Below are 16,304 nucleotides of genomic sequence, written 5' to 3'. Positions count from 1 at the left end.
GTTGGGCATCGTTTGAATTTGAACGGTTCGGATTCAACGTTTCGATTCTGGTTCTAAACGATTCTCGATTCCAATTCTTTTAATAGGCAGGGTCAAAAAAATTGCATAGTGTATATTAATTTCTTCTCGATTATTTTTAAATTACACGAACTTTCAATTAACTTTGTTGTGAATTTTTACAGGGCTATTTTTAACTTGTATATAGATATCAATCTTTGAACTTGAATATAATGACGTTTCTTTCCACAGGAGTACACTTTCACAAAGATGTTTATTTTTCAAAAGCTCACGGAGAAAACATTTACACATATTCGTTTGCCTATGTTTTACAGTGTCTTATGCTGCAGGCATTTTTACATGTTATTGAGTTCCCACTAATGGGTTAACCTGATGCAGAATATCAAACAAACAAACAAACAAACAAACAATTTGGAAAAACGGTCCAGATTAGCTGCGGGTACGGTATTAAATCAGACGCTGTTTTTGTTGAGGAAAATATCTGCCTTCTCAGGCAGTAAACGTGAGCGTTCTGGACAGATAGTGTCTCCTGCAGTGGAGAACATACGTTCACTCCGTGTAGATGAAGCTTGAACGCTTAAATATGAGAAAGCAAGATCTGACAGCAAAGGATGTCTTTCTTTTGTTCCAACACCATGCAGCAGGGTCCTCCTCAGACAAAACAGCTGGTGGCTGGTGCTCACACCGGAGTAGATAAATAAATGTCACGTATCACTGTAGTGAAGTACGTGGGGGAAAAAAAACTTAATGATGCACGTTGATACAACTGAGTATTAGGGCCAAATAAATAAATTTTAAAAAAGGACTATGAGATTAGTCGTACTATTGCTACGAAAAAAAGTCTCTCATATTACGGAGAACTAAAGGTAGCTGTGAGCCACTATGCAATTTATATACATGTACTTTAGCTGGGAGCTACGATGAAGCATTAGTATAAATTCTTCAACTTGACAGGTATGCCAACCCAAAGGCTGTGGGTTAGATTCTCTGCCCTGATGACCTCGTCTTGAGCAGAATACTAAACCCACTTTGCTACTGGTGCTGCTTCAGCAGTAGTTAGATGAGGATATAGTGTGGAGCGCTTTGAGGGCCTTAAGAAGGTGGAAAGGCAAGTGTAACTCTATTTATCCTTACCATTTAACCAATTGATTCGATTCGATTACGATTCAGGGTGCTACGATTCGATTACTGAGCGATGATCACAGCATTGACTATGATCACGGTTATCACGATTATCACGGTTGTCGATGCATCGTACATTACTAATTAATAAAGTAGCCAAACAAATTTATGTCCATTATTTATTTAAAATATCCTAATGATTCAACAGGAACAATGGAAACATGCCCATACAACAAAAAGCTGCTCTTAAACTGTTTTTTTTTTTTTCTTTACAAGAAAGTGCAAAAATATTTACCATTTTAAAGGCTTTACTTATTTCTCTCAACAATACAATAAAATTTACACAGGTGGAATGAATTCCATATTTTCTGGAAACAAAGTGTCTTTAGAAATAAGACTTTTTTTAAACAAATATACTTTGTTTTCACAGATATCTGTACTATTTTGCATGTTTGTAGTGTTACCGCTGTACTTAATCATGGTTTTACATGTTCTGCATATGTAATACACGTTAGGGAATCGGCTAATTAGCTTAGTGCTTGGGGCTAATTGTTAACATCTCAAAAACGACAACAATAAAGACTAAACAGTACAAGAGGGTTCGTGTACTCACCTCTTATAGACGCACATGGGTCTTGGCAACACACTCAGGACATTTTTCAATTGACATGACTTGAAACTATTCCTGCACAACTGAAAGACAAGGAGCAACGAACCATCTCTCTTCCCCTCTTGCTCTAAAAAATAACTTGCGCACAGAAGCGCGACAGCCTGTCTCATACACAAATTTATTTTCCAGTCTTTTGAAAAGGAGTAAATCTCTCGCTCAGTAACCGGCAGCATCCATCATAACGTTGTGCGTGCATCCGTTAAAGGTGTCCGGGCGGCAGACAAGTCTTGAATTTCGTTCTGCTACGAGTGGCTGTCATAAAGTAATTAAGGAAAATCATCGTTTTATGAATCGTAATCGAATCGTCACGTGTCGAATCGTGATGCATCTAATAATCGATTTTTAGGAACTCCCTTAGTGAATACTAGTGCAGCAGAGAGAGGTGCGGCTGCACCTTCGCCGAAATAACCCAGTTTTAAAAAGATAATAATTTTTTTATTGGCCGGAAAAAAAAAAGAGGCCGAAACTGATATACGTCAATTTTCCAAATATTGGCGCCAATAATCGCCCTATCTCTACTCTGTAGCAGTGACCTAGGAATACCCATTGAGTGTCAACCTAGACCTAATCTTCCAATAAAATAATTCTCAAAAAAGATGAATATACTGTATATATTGGAAACCGAAGGTTGCATTGCAATATACATATTTTGTCACTTATTATCATAATATACTAACATACCGGGAGCTCTACTTGTGCAGCATTACTGTGTTAAATACTGTTTCTCACTGGTATGAAAACCGTGATGTTAAAGGAGGGCTCATCCCCTATAGAAGTTTTAAGACTGATAGTTTTGAATGCAAAGGACTGTACAATAAACCTTTGCAAATGGAAAACAATCCATTCCAGGAAGATGTCTAACTTTCTGGTTTGGGATCAATTTCCCCATATAGACAGTGTGTCTGGAATTGATGTTTTCCAGCTGCTCGAGAGTTGTTTTGTTGTTTTTTTGCTTAACTTTTTTCATACAGGTGATGTCATTACAATAGACTGAAGGATGCGTTTTTAAAAGAACCAAAAAAGATTCATGTGGTTTCAGCGTGACAGAAAGGTGTATAGCCAATAAGCAGCTTTGTCTGATTACCCCACCTCCTAAAAAAAGAAAAGAGACAGAGAGCATCTAAATCGATACCCACAAACCGTTGTGAAAGGATTCATCACGATACAAGTAACAGCATTGCATTATTCTATAATATATTTATTTTCTTATAATTGGTAATTAAATAAGAAGTGGGCAAAACTAATTCTTGTAAGACTCAAATTTAGTCAGTTATTAGTAAGTGATTTTTTCTTTTTTATAGCATATGATTCTCTTTGAAGGAAAAACTCTGCACATATGTATGTTATCAGACACGTGCCTTATTAAAGTGCGTAGCCAGACTAATTAATTGTGTTATAAGGCGGGTGTTGCAAATGACTTGGACTTTACAGTCCTGTACTTCCCTCCTGCCACGTCTGTCTGACCTAGCCGCGGTCTGACATCGCACCCCAGACAGGCATTTGGCATTGACTCAAAATGTCCAGACGTCTTACTCACAGACCATTGTTTCATATCCCTTTTGGTAACTGCTATGATAATTACAGTGGGATCCCCTTCTGTCAGTTCTGCAGTTTTATTTAGAAGGGGTGAGTCCACCAAAGTACATGTGTCAAAACATGTAGCTATGTTATAATCATATTCATAACGAGAGCTGATAATTTTAAATTCCTTATTGAACCGATTTCCTTTGCTTAAAAATATAGACAAAACAGAGTCTTGTTTTGTCTATGTGAGAGAATCATGAATATATTTTATGCACTTGTGTTTTCTCCACTTCAGATACATTGGAAAATCAGATTCTATCACTATCAGTGTGTGGAACCACAAGAAGATACATAAGAAACAAGGGGCTGGCTTCCTGGGATGTGTTCGCCTTTTGTCCAATGCTATCAACCGCCTTAAAGACACGGGATGTAAGTCAACTATCTTTTGCACTGTGACATTTTAAAATGTATTTATATCCTTTTAGAGCACACTTATAATGAGAACTGTGACCGATCAAAGCATTACCATAATTTTCAGACTATAAGGCGCACCTGACTATAAGCCGCCACACACCAAATTTGACACGAAAACGGCATTTGTTTATAGATAAGCCCCACCGGACTATAAGCCGCTGCTGTCCTCACTGTATTATGGGGATATACCGTATTGGCCCGAATATAAGACTGCCCTGATTATAAGACGACCCCCTTTTTCAAGACTCATGTTTGAAAAAAGGCTTGAACACCAAATTCATTTTTATACAGAAAATAATTACAGTACATCTGAAACAAATTATTATAACAATATATTTGAGAGAAAAAGCTTGTTATTTTGCCTCATTCAAATCTTAGCATCTGAACATTTAAATATGTAAACGAAAATGCAATCACATTCGTAAATGAATGGCTTCTGGTTTTTGAAGTGTAAATAAACCAATCTATTGTGATAAAACAACAAAATTGCAATAACTGCATTAACCATCAAAGTGAAGTCTAACTGTAACTGTAGTCTTGAAACAAATCTGAATAAGGAAAAACATTGCAATAAAATAATGCAAACTGGTTAAACTTGAGAGTAGCTGAGATCTGTCATGAAAGAACATCACTTCAATGATATCTGGCGCCATCTAGCGTCGTGAATGGGTATAACGTCTAGATCGCGAATATAAGACGACCCCTACTTTTTCAGTCTTATTTCAATGCAAAAAACACCGTGTTATATTTGGGCCAATACAGTAATACACCAAAAGTTATTAACCGGTAACACTTTATTTGACAGCGGCATCATAAATCTGTGAGAAGATCAAATGAACCACCATGAAGCTTTGAACCAATTAGCTGCAAAGCTTCATTGCTTCACTAAGCAATGAAGCAGAGGTTGACTGTCTCCCCCAAAATAGTCTTTTGGGGGAGACAGTCAACCTCTGCTGTCACCTGCAGTCAACACTGTTGTCATCCAACGTGCCTCCAAGCATGCATTGCAGCGCTACAGCGCTATGACAATCAAAATTCATGTTCTGTGCCAAATATTTCTATGTCCGGACTGGACATAAATAAAGTTAATGACAAAATTTGCCGGATGACACTTAATGACATCTGTCATAAGCATTCAGTAATGCCCATGATAGTGTCATGTCATAATTATGATGTTCTTATGACAGTCTTTTGATGCCACTGTCAAATAAAGTGTTAACCTATTAACCCAAATAAATCAACAAATAAGCCGCACTGGACTATAAGCCGTAGGATTCAAAATGAGGGGAAAAAAGGTAGCGGCTTATAGTCCGAAAATTACGGTAGTTTAGCGGAACTTCTGATGCCCTCTTTTTCTGTGAATTGCGAAGACACATACTTCCACAAACACAATCACCACATGCACTCTAAGTGCAAAACACAAAATATTTTTGGTACTGTCATTCTTTTGTACTACACAGCAAATTCCAGCTCACACACTTACCACAGAATCCACGCCATTATTAGCTAGCTAAGGGAGTGTGGTGGGAAAACAATTCTGTAGCAGTTATTGAGATTTAGTTGTCATAACACCTAGAGTAAAATTAGAACCACTGTTTTCTACATAAGATGGTGTTGTGTCTTTACTGATTAGGTCAGACACAAGCCAGACAAGGGTGTCAGTGGAATCAACCATCAAACCACATCACCCTGTTATTACGCTAAAAATGGCTGGTCAGAGGAAGTTAGCTTGCTAAATTAAGCTTTAGAAATGGTAGTCTGCAGGGCTTCGTGTCTACTTTTTCAGGCACTTTCCCTTTTGAAAGTCTCGATCGGTTTTAAGGGTTGACACAAAAGCACCGTGAAGGTACTTAATATCCACACACACAAACAGTAATGCAGTGATCCCTTGCTACTTCGCTCTTCGAACTTCGCGCCCTCAGTCCATCGCGGATCCCCCCCCACCCCCCAACTAAAACTAAATAAATAGATAAATTAGGGGTGTAACGGTACACAAAAATCTCGGTTCGGTACGTACCTCGGTTTTGAGGTCACGGTTCAGTTCATTTTTGGTACAGTAAGAAAACAAAATGCAAAATAGAAATGTGCTAGTTGCTTATTACACACCTTTCAACAATAGGAACATTAGCCTATACAAAGCTAGAATTCTGCTCAAAAAGTAGCGGGTATTTAAAGATAATCCAACAACAATTTGCCTTTCAGACCCCTCGTATTGGTCAGCTTTCTTTCTGAAAGAAAGAAGAAAAAAGTCCTGTGCTAAAGAGAAAAGCAATCCCAATGACGAAGATTCTAACATGTATTTTACAAATGAAATGCCTCAATGAATCATTTTCTTATGAACGGTTTTCAAAAGCTTTATTGGTGGATTTTCTCAAGTTAAAGCACCACACAGAAATTAATAAATTTAATTGTGTAAGCAGGATCTGTGTATTATTCTTATTATTTAATTACAGGTGTTTTAGCTCATTTCAATTTATTTTATTTAAATGGGCTATTATTTATTTTATTATGTGTTTATATTGTACAAATGTGATGTAGTATTCATTTGTATAATATATTTTATGTTGTATAACTTTAGTTCCTATGTGAATATTAGTTCCTACTTGTTTTGTTGTGGTAGGAGGGTTTTGTATTGAACAGGGGGCCGTGTTGGTTATTATTATAGCAGAGAAGACAGCAATAAATCAACAAAGACAAGTCAACTGTGCCCCGATCTACCACTCGAGATCTGATGGACTCAAAAAGTGGGTTACGATTGCATATTAGTTTGAAAACCGACCGGATCCACCGTATTTTTACACGAGTGACTTCCGGTCTGCCCGATCCTAGCTACCGGTAGTAGTATTGACGCAGGAGGGTCGCATCTCGCGTCAAATAATAAACTCTGCCGTTCTTTTTGCGCCGCTTCTGGGACGCGTCTAACACGTGGCCTCGCTGCGACTGGTGTGCATTGGCTGATTGACTTTAACGCCCGCGTTTCACTGCGTTCTCGCGGCGGTCACGTTGTCGCGCCGTTGACGTTTCTGGGTTATACTGTCCTACCGTGTTGGTCCTCATTATAGTAGAGAAGACGGCGTAAATATAATCTACACAAAGAAACTGTAACCCGATCGACTCACAGCCTCGAAAGTAAGGGTTATATTACGTCAGAAACTCGTTCGGTACGCCTCCGTTCCGAACCGAGCACCACGTACCGAAATGGTTCAATACAAATACATGTACCTTTACACCCTTAAAATAAATACAGATGCGCTATCCCGATCAGATCACTTAGTCTCTCTCCCCCTCCTGCCGGTTTTCTTGGTCTGGCAGTGCACTGGAGTTGCTTAGTAAAGCTAACGATGATTGACAGATGGTTTGAAGAAGGTTTGATCTTGCCATAGATGCATGGAAGCCAAAACTTCAAAGCGCAGCATTTGTCAATCATCGTTTAGCTCGTGAAACAGTTGCTGTAGCAACTCATTGTGTGTAAGTGAGCAGTTTGAGCGGATTTGAGTGGGCTCACTCAATGAAGCATTGAATAAAGACAAGAAATTTTCTACTTTATTCTTGTTTAAAAATAATTTGGTGGGGATGGTAACGTGTTTAAAACTTATCATTTATTTTACATCTGAAGTGCTTAAAAACCATTTATTAAAATATGTACTGTATACATTTTTTAAATTATACTTTTGGGGGAAAAAAGTGGTCCCCATTAACCGCAAAAAACGAGGGATCACTGTACAGATACTCAGACCATGGGCAACTTAGTGTTCAGTGATCAAACCTACATTGGTAGGACTGACGGGATCTTTTTCATTGCGAGGTAGCCACGTTACAACCTGAACCACATTGCCCATGGAAAACAGTTGAATTGGTTCTTCCATAAACAAAGAATGTCTATAAAGTGAACCCTGGTATCCTTTAGACTCACCTGCAATAGGTGAAAATCCATGATATAAACGGGCCATTTAATATTTTTGATGTAGTTGTACATCTCACACATGATTTCAGCACATCTGAACCCAGTTGTTAAACTTAAGGCAGGGTCTAGTTCTGGCCCGTGAAGTAAATGCTAAATTGCTAAAATAAGCCCTTGAGCTGTCATCGTATCAGAATATTTACTGCATTTCATTTTTCTGTTTTCCTTACATTTAGCAAAAATAAGTAAACATTTAAGAAATAATAAAGACAATAATGAATGATTTTTCAGAAATAAAAACCCCAAAACATTACAAATAAAGTAAAAAGGGAACATTAACTTCTTTCCCTATGATTTTTTTTCTTTTAAAAAAATGTTTTTAAAAAATTCAAAATAATAAAAATTAAGAGAATCTTTGCTATGAAGAGGCTCAAAAAAGCAAACTTTCATATCAACAGTGTCCTTAAATAATTCATTGTCTAGCAACATAGTTGTTGATTTGTTTGATAATCGATTAATTGTCAATTTATCATGGCAACCCTAGTTGGCTGATTTAATCGGCCAAAGTACGATGTGGACTGCGACAAAGATATGTTTGGCACCACTGCATTAAAACATGCTTAAAGTTACTAAGGCTCGCCGCACACCACACAGTTTGTCCCAACCCGACTTGGACGAGACCATTGCAGAGAGATAACAAGAGCATGCCATTGTGGGCTAGCCTCCTTCTATATCTTGTCTGCTGATCCAGACAGCCAGTCATTTCATGCAGACGTGCATCACAGTCCAACTTTAGAGTAGTTCTCTTGTTGTGTATCAGTCAGTCTTTTTTGTGCACACATTGAGTGGTACGTTTGTCCAATTTGTTAGCCACAGAGCATTGGCCTTGATTTAACTTTTGTGTCTAAGTATACAGTTGTCCCTTTAAAGTACATTCATGTAGAATTGCAAAGGCTTCATTTCTTGTCTTTTTAAGCCAGCCTGTGGATTTAAATTAAATGCACCAATGTCAGAGTGCGCATTCCTGCAGACATCTATGCTGTTTTGTGTTTGTGTCTCCGTGGCTGCTGACCTCCCGCCAGCCTTATAATGGTTTGACCATTGCCTGTTTTGGTCCCTGTTTAGTCTAGACAGACATCCTGGGCTGATCTGCATGACACCCAGACAGCACAGAAGAGATAGTGGCCATTTTCATGTCTGCAGGCAAACATGGACTTTTTTGTTTGTTTGTTTTTTCCTTCCTCCCTGATGTCTCTCTCTCTCTCCTTTTCCCTTTCTCAAATTCCATTCTTTAAGAACTTCAGACAAAGATTTTCCAGACTTGGCAGCGGTTCAGGTCCATGCTAAGACAGAGTGGAATAGTGAAGGCTTTGTACTGACATTTGTCAAATGTTTGACCTTTGCATTTGAACTGAAGCCTGCTCTCTCAACCAATGCTCGGTCAGATTTTTACAGCCTGTGGTCACTGCATAGACTAGAGCATTTGCTTTGGGACACCCTCAACTATGTGACCTGCAGACAAATGGAGAGATGAATATTCTAAGCACATGACCCTGTAACTGAGGTAGAGGTAGATAATGCAGAATAGCAGGACTTCCCCAATGGGAAGAGTATGTCCCACTTTTTAATAATTATTGTTCACGTCTAGATTTATGAAACTGATGAGCCTCTTCTCCAATCTGATCTTTGCAACTCTGTTCTCATTTCCTGTTTGTCCCTGTTTGCATCTGTATTCCCTTCACAGACCAGAGGCTAGACTTGAATAAGCTGAGTCCAAATGATAGTGACACAGTCAGAGGCCAGATAGTGGGTGAGTTCGCATGGACACGCAACCAAGAATCACATCACACCCAACAATAATCACTCAAATAGGGAATTGCATGCCAGTTATTATTGTTTCTCATACCCTGAATTCACACCGCCTGCGGCTGCGACACAGTTGCACGACGGCGACGAAAACATCGCAGGTCAATTTCTACTGGTTGCGTTTGCACTACGAATGTCTGCGGCAATCAGACAGAGGAAATCACGAGGGCTCTGACGAGAACGCACAATACGTACTATGTACGTCCGAACGTCAGGCACTTGAGAATAAACGATGGGTAATAAGTGCAACATTAGTTTATTGTTGTTTTATCATAACATAAATAATAAAAATTAGGGCTGTCAAACGATTAAAATTTTTAATCGAGGTAATCACAGCTTAAAAATTAATTAATCGTAATTATTCACAATTAATCTCCAAAATATGCCATATATTTCTGTAAATTATTGTTGGAATGGAAAGATAAGACACAAGACGGATATATACATCCAACATACTCTACATACTTAAAGGGATCCATGGATGGAAAGACTTGTAGTTCTTAAAAGATAAATGTTAGTACAAGTTATAGTAAGTAAAATCACAATGCTCATGAATATATACAAATAAAGAATGCAACTCACAAGCGATGCATGTATAAGACACAAACAGTGTGATAAGAGAGAACTGCCACTGAATACTGGATGCAGACGTTAGCTGGTCTGTATAGCACTATCTATTGGTATGAGTTCGCGTCGACATATAATTACGTCAGCAGAGTGTGCTGAAACCCATAAAATCAGTCGCACCCAAGTGCCAGCAAAGGGCGACAAAACAGTACACCAAATAACAAATGCAAGTAACAAGTGGACAAGACACTGGCTGTCATTAATCTGTTTGAGCGGGTCATTCCGCACATTCGTTAAATGGGTCAAATATTTTAACGTGATTAATTCCAAAAATTAATTACCGCCCGTTAACGCGATAATTTTGAGAGCCCTAAATAAAATATAAATTATTGACTAGGCGATGAGTTTTTTTCTGCATCAGAACATTACAGGCTCATGAAAAAAGTAAATGAGTATTTAATCTGTTCATAATGAAAAGTATGGAAAATAAAATAGCTTTACAGAACATTTCACCTCGAACTGAATATAATAACCGTGATCCTTCTTGACAAAAGTGCTTTATTTTGAAAGGAAACAGTAATTTTATTTTATATCCGTACTAAATGTCCTTTCCAGCACAGTAGTATTGTTATAACGTCATGCAGTACGGCTACGCCGTCCGGAAAAAATAGATTTCTGCGTCAAGCCTACAATTACGTACCTGCGGCACGTCACAGACGAATCCGCAGACGGTGGAAATTGTCATATTGATTAGTTTGCTGGCGAATACCTACAACGTCGTGAACACAACCAATCTTGTCGCAGCCGCCAGCGGTGTGAATTTCGGGTCAGACATGTGCTGCTTACTAAAGTCTTTTTGTGTTGTCAGATTTCAAAACGTCAGAACAGAAACAAAAAATATATATGTGGCTGAATTCTCTGACAATCTACAGTAACATATCCAGGCTTGCTTGCTGCCTGTAATCTTATGTTTAGTTATTCTAGTGTGCATCTCTCTGTAGTGACATCTGTCTGCTATGTTCTGCTTCAGTAAGCTTACAGTCCAGGGACCGGATAGGCACAGGAGGCCCAGTTGTAGACTGCAGTCGACTTTTTGACAATGATCTTCCAGATGGGTGAGTCTGCTGGAAGACATTTCTAATGAATTGAAAGGGAGCTTTTTAGACGATGCTGCAAGACTCAAACAATAAATTTTGCTAAATTAAATATGAAGCTATATATATAGATATATATAAGGCAAATAGCTGCCTAACGGTTCTTTAAATCCACTCACTGCTTGACATGTGTGTTTCTGATGCCAGCTGGGAGGAGAGGAGAACTGCATCTGGACGTATCCAATACTTGAACCACATCACACGGACCACACAGTGGGAGCGGCCGACCAGGTGAAGTCCACTGTTTGGCCTGCAGAAACTCAATTAAGACCTAATTTCCTATTCAAGAACATCCAAAACGGCACACAAAGACTACCATTACCTTATTGAGCTGACTATTTATTTTCTCCTTGGTTTGTCTCCCAGACCTGCATCAGAGTACTCCAGTCCTGGGCGGCCACTTAGCTGCATTGTGGATGAAAACACTCCAATTAGCACGAACGGTGCCACGCCTACTACGCCATCGCAGCCAAATGACTGTGACCAGCGGGCCCAGGAGAGGCGTGTTCGTTCCCAGAGGCACCGCAACTACATGAGCAGAACACACCTGCATACACCTCCAGACCTTCCAGAGGGCTATGGTCAGTGGCATCACAATACAACATTCATAACTTTATTTGATATGACACCTGGAAAAAAAGAGATGCTGTAATTTTCGGACTATAAGCCGCTACTTTTTTCTCCTCATTTTGAATCCTGCGGCTCATAGTCCAGTGCGGCTTATTTGTTGATTTATTTGGGTTGATAGGTAACACTTTTTCATCCGGCAAATTATGTCACTAACTCCATTTATGTCCAGCTCAGATCTTTCACATCCACTCAAAAGTGAGATAATTTGCTGGATGACACAAAATGACATCTGTCATAAGCATTCATTAAAGAGCATACGACAGGAGAAAAAAAGTCTTAAATAGCATTATTATGCAAATTAGAATCATATTTTGAGACGATTTGACTATATATAACAATTTAGCAAAACGCAGATGACGAAAAATTAATCTTTTAATCTGCCGGTTAGCCACGCCTACCATTATAGGGCTCAAGCGTCCCCAACAGGTGGATGACGTCAGCGGGAGACTGGGCTTATCGGTTTTACTATACAGCCCATTGAGGGGGAATTATTCAGAACGAGGAAAACGCGACGAAGAGAGCCGCTAAATGTCATTGTTTCGGTCTCTCTACTCCAATATTTTTACAGGATATTCTTTTTATCCAAGTATTTTCCCCAACTGCTAAATAAATGGCATGGTCATGACAAATAACAGTCTTGTGCTAAATGGAATATGAAATAATAAAAATGCACTTATTCAGGACGACATGGCAAAATTACTCCATAATGGTCAAAACTGTCGACTTCACCTTTACTGTCACACCTCCCGAACGATATTTTATGACACCTAAATCGGACATATGTCATTTCCATTCCCCGGCTTCGGAGAATGTAAACAAACCAAGAGGCCTGACAGCTAGCCGACATGCTAACCCGAACCGAGTGATGTTTCAAAGTCTTCGAAGTGGAAAATCACACATAACTAGCCCGGATTATTTGACATGATGACTGGGTTGTCGATTGCGTTCGCGGATCGGCAAACCACCCGGCGGAGAGCAATTTACAGCTCGTTCCCCGGAGGAGGGCGGCTGCAGTTGTTGTGCAGCTAACGTGCAACTAATTTGCATGAGGAGAGCTTTTTACATGCCTATCAATGATCAGACGTAAGTAGTCCTTTATTCAAAGAAAGTTTGTAGTCTTTACTTTGTAATCGCTGTATTCGTATTTGACATAATACAAAACAAGATGTTTACTCACTTCCTCGTTAGTCCAATGGTCCCACAGTAGTAGGGCTTGTTTTGGCCAATATCCACGGTGAATGGGAACCTTTTGAAACTCCAAAAAGGCGCACACGCCTCTCCTTCATACAGCAAGATTTTTGTTCAGCCGTTTGGCTAGCGTGATGCGAAAAATAAACGTATTAATCCGAAAAATCAGCTGAATCCTTAGTCCTCATACACAACAGTACGGCTGTATAGTGAAGAGGACGCCTTCATCCGTACACGTCACAGCGCCCTCCTCCTCAATGCAAGACTGAAGCCGGAAGTCACTCATTTTCATGGCGCGGGATTCAAAAAACTAAATAAATATAGCAATCGCTTCCACACACATCCAAGCGGTCCATATCATTCAGGAGCATAAAATACCAAGTGTATCATGAAATAAACATGCCTTTTCGTGTCACATGCACTTTAATGCTCATAGCAGTGTCATTTCATAATTATCATGTCTTTATGACAGTCTTATGGCGCTCCTGTCAAATGAAGTGTTACCAAATACAATAACTAGCAATTAATTAAACAACTGGAACAGTAACTGAAGAAATATGTAGCACAGAACATGAATTGTGATTGTTATTTACATCTGTAGCGCTGCAATGCATGCCAGGAGGCATGTTGGATGACAGACGTGTTGATAGCAGGTGGCAGCAGATGTTGACTGTCTCCCCCAAGGGAGCAGTGATGGCCAAATGAAGCTTCTTGAAGCAATTGGTTCAAAGCTTCATGTTGGTTCATTTGGTCTTGGGACAGTCTTTTGATGCCGCTGTCAAATAAAGTATTACCGGTCAATATCTTTTGGTGTTAATATCCCATAATACAATGAGGACAGCTGCGGCTTATAGTCCAGTGCAGCTTATCTATGAACAAATGCCGTTTTCGTGTCAAATTTGGTGGGTGGCGGCTTATAGTCAAGTGCGCTCTATAGTCCGAAAATTATATAGCTAGGTAGCTGCAGAGATGCTTGTGCTCAGTGCACGGTCCTTCAATACTTGATTGCTGCTGAAAATAAATTATCGATATAACTACCTATATAGATGCTAATTCCCAGCATGCGACAGTACTGTGTATCAGCACATACGAAATGGCACAAAACTCTTAATTGACACTTGAAGACCCAAAAAACACATAGTATGAATTATTTCCGTGTGAAAGACAGCTGCTTAAAGTATTATCTTGTGCAAATCACAAATTTCATACATCTCAGATGACGGAGAAGATGATGTTTAATTAAACACAAAAATGACACCACTTAAAAGAGCCACCATTTTTTTAGCGTCGGTTATACACGCATACACACTGAGAGACTCGAACAAAAGATCACGGGATGATGGTTATTGCTGACCTCACAAGGAGGGGTGGGCAAGTTGGGATAGTTCCATTTGATTGGATAAAATAGCTCAAACGCCACACTGGTAAGTAGGGGTTCTAACTATTCATCCACCATCCCGACCCACCCCTTCCCTCCTTCCTGAAGAACACTGGGCTCAGTAAAGCAGCTAGTCTGAGCCCTCATTCAGTCCACAACCTCTCTCTGATGCTGCTGCTCCACACAAACAGCCTTTAATTCTGGCTCAAGACAATCTAATTGAATTGAATTAGTTGTTTAAGTTTGGCTGCTGCCATTCACTCCTCTCTCAACCTTTTAATCTTTTCTGAACGAACTCAAACAATCAGACACATTCATGTTAAAAGTAAACACTCTCACCAGCTGCAGTCAGCCACACATCTTTGGGAGTTTTTTTCATCCTCATGGGATGTTACTCATCGGGGTTTTGAAGAAGGATAGACTTCTTAGTTTTAGCTCTGTGCTCAGTGTCTTTTATTTAGCTGACTCCTAGCTTCTCACCTGTAACTGTGTATTTTGCATTGGTTGGAAGGTTTTGTCGCGAAGCATGTTAAAAAGGTAATGTATAGCTAGCTCCTTCTCAAAAAATTAGCATATTGTGATAAAGTTCATTATTTAGTTAGACTTCCATATATTTTAGATTCATTACACACAACTGAAGTAGTTCAAGCCTTTTATTGTTTTAATATTGATGATTTTGGCAAAAACGTCTAGAAAAAACAAAAATCCCTATCTCAAAAAATGAGCACATCTCATCCGACCAATACAAAAAAGTGTTTTTTAATACAAAAAAAAGTCCATCTTCATTTAATCATATCAGCTACGCAATCAATACTTGGTCGGGAATCCTTTTGCAGAAATGACTGCTTCAATACGGCGAGGCATGGAGGCAATCAGCCTGTGGCACTGCTGAGGTGTTATGGATGCCCAGGATGCTTCGATAGCGGCCTTAAGCTCATCCACAGGGTTGGGTCTGGTGTCTCTCAACTTCCTCTTCACAATATCCCACAGATTCTCTATGGGGTTCAGGTCAGGAGAGTTGGCAAGCCAAGTGAGCACAGTAATGCCATGGTCAATAAACCATTTACCAGTGGTTTTGGCACTGTGAGCAGGTGCCAGGTCATGCTGAAAAATGAAACCTTCATCTCCATAAAGCTGTTCAGCAGATGGAAGCATGAAGTGCTCCAAAATCTCCTGATAGCTAGCTGCATTGACCATGCCCTTGATAAAACACACTAGACCAACACCAGCAGCTGACATGGGACCCCAGACCATCACTGACTGTGGGTACTTGACATTGGACTTCAGGCATTTTGGCAAGTCCTTCTCTCCAGTCTTCCTCCAAACTCTGGCACCTTGATTTCCGAATGACATGCAAAATTTGCTTTCATCTGAAAAAAGTACTTTGGACCACTGAGCAACAGTCCAGTGCTGCATCTGTGTAGCCCAGGTCAGGCACTTCTGCCGCTGTTTCAGGTTCAAAAGTGGCTCCAGCACATGCCTGTTCACGGTGGCTCTGGATGTTTCTACTCCAGACTCAGTCCACTGTTTCTGCAAGTCCCCCAAGGTCTGGAATCGGCCCTTCTGCACAATCTCTCTCAGGTTGCGGTCACTTCTTCTGGTTATGCAGCGTTTCCTGCCACACTTTTTCCTTCCCACAGACTTCCCACTGAGGTGCCTTGATACAGCACTCTGGGAACAGCCTATTCGCTCAGAAATTTCTTTCTGTGTCTTAGCCTCTTGCTTGAGGGTGTCAATGATGGCCTTCTAGACAGCAGTCAGGTCGGCAGTCGTGCCAATGATTGCGGTTTTGAGAAATGAACCAGGCTGGGA

General features: G+C 39.8%; 1 protein-coding gene across 1 annotated transcript in view; it reads left to right on the top strand.

Annotated features, from left to right (window-relative positions):
• The window catches only part of smurf2 (SMAD specific E3 ubiquitin protein ligase 2), a 119,479-nt gene that overhangs the window by 69,424 nt on the left and 33,751 nt on the right, over nt 1-16,304 (top strand). Inside the window, exons 4-8 of the mRNA XM_057860979.1 lie at nt 3,630-3,763; nt 9,454-9,519; nt 11,173-11,257; nt 11,444-11,527; nt 11,663-11,877. Coding sequence (XP_057716962.1) covers nt 3,630-3,763; nt 9,454-9,519; nt 11,173-11,257; nt 11,444-11,527; nt 11,663-11,877 — 584 coding nt within the window. The remainder of the gene's footprint in view (nt 1-3,629; nt 3,764-9,453; nt 9,520-11,172; nt 11,258-11,443; nt 11,528-11,662; nt 11,878-16,304) is intronic.

Source organism: Corythoichthys intestinalis, chromosome 16, assembly GCF_030265065.1.
Source record: "Corythoichthys intestinalis isolate RoL2023-P3 chromosome 16, ASM3026506v1, whole genome shotgun sequence".
In the NCBI taxonomy this organism is placed as follows: Eukaryota; Metazoa; Chordata; class Actinopteri; order Syngnathiformes; family Syngnathidae; genus Corythoichthys; species Corythoichthys intestinalis.
Note: the sequence above shows the minus strand (reverse complement) of the source record. Positions and strands in the feature narration are given on the sequence as shown.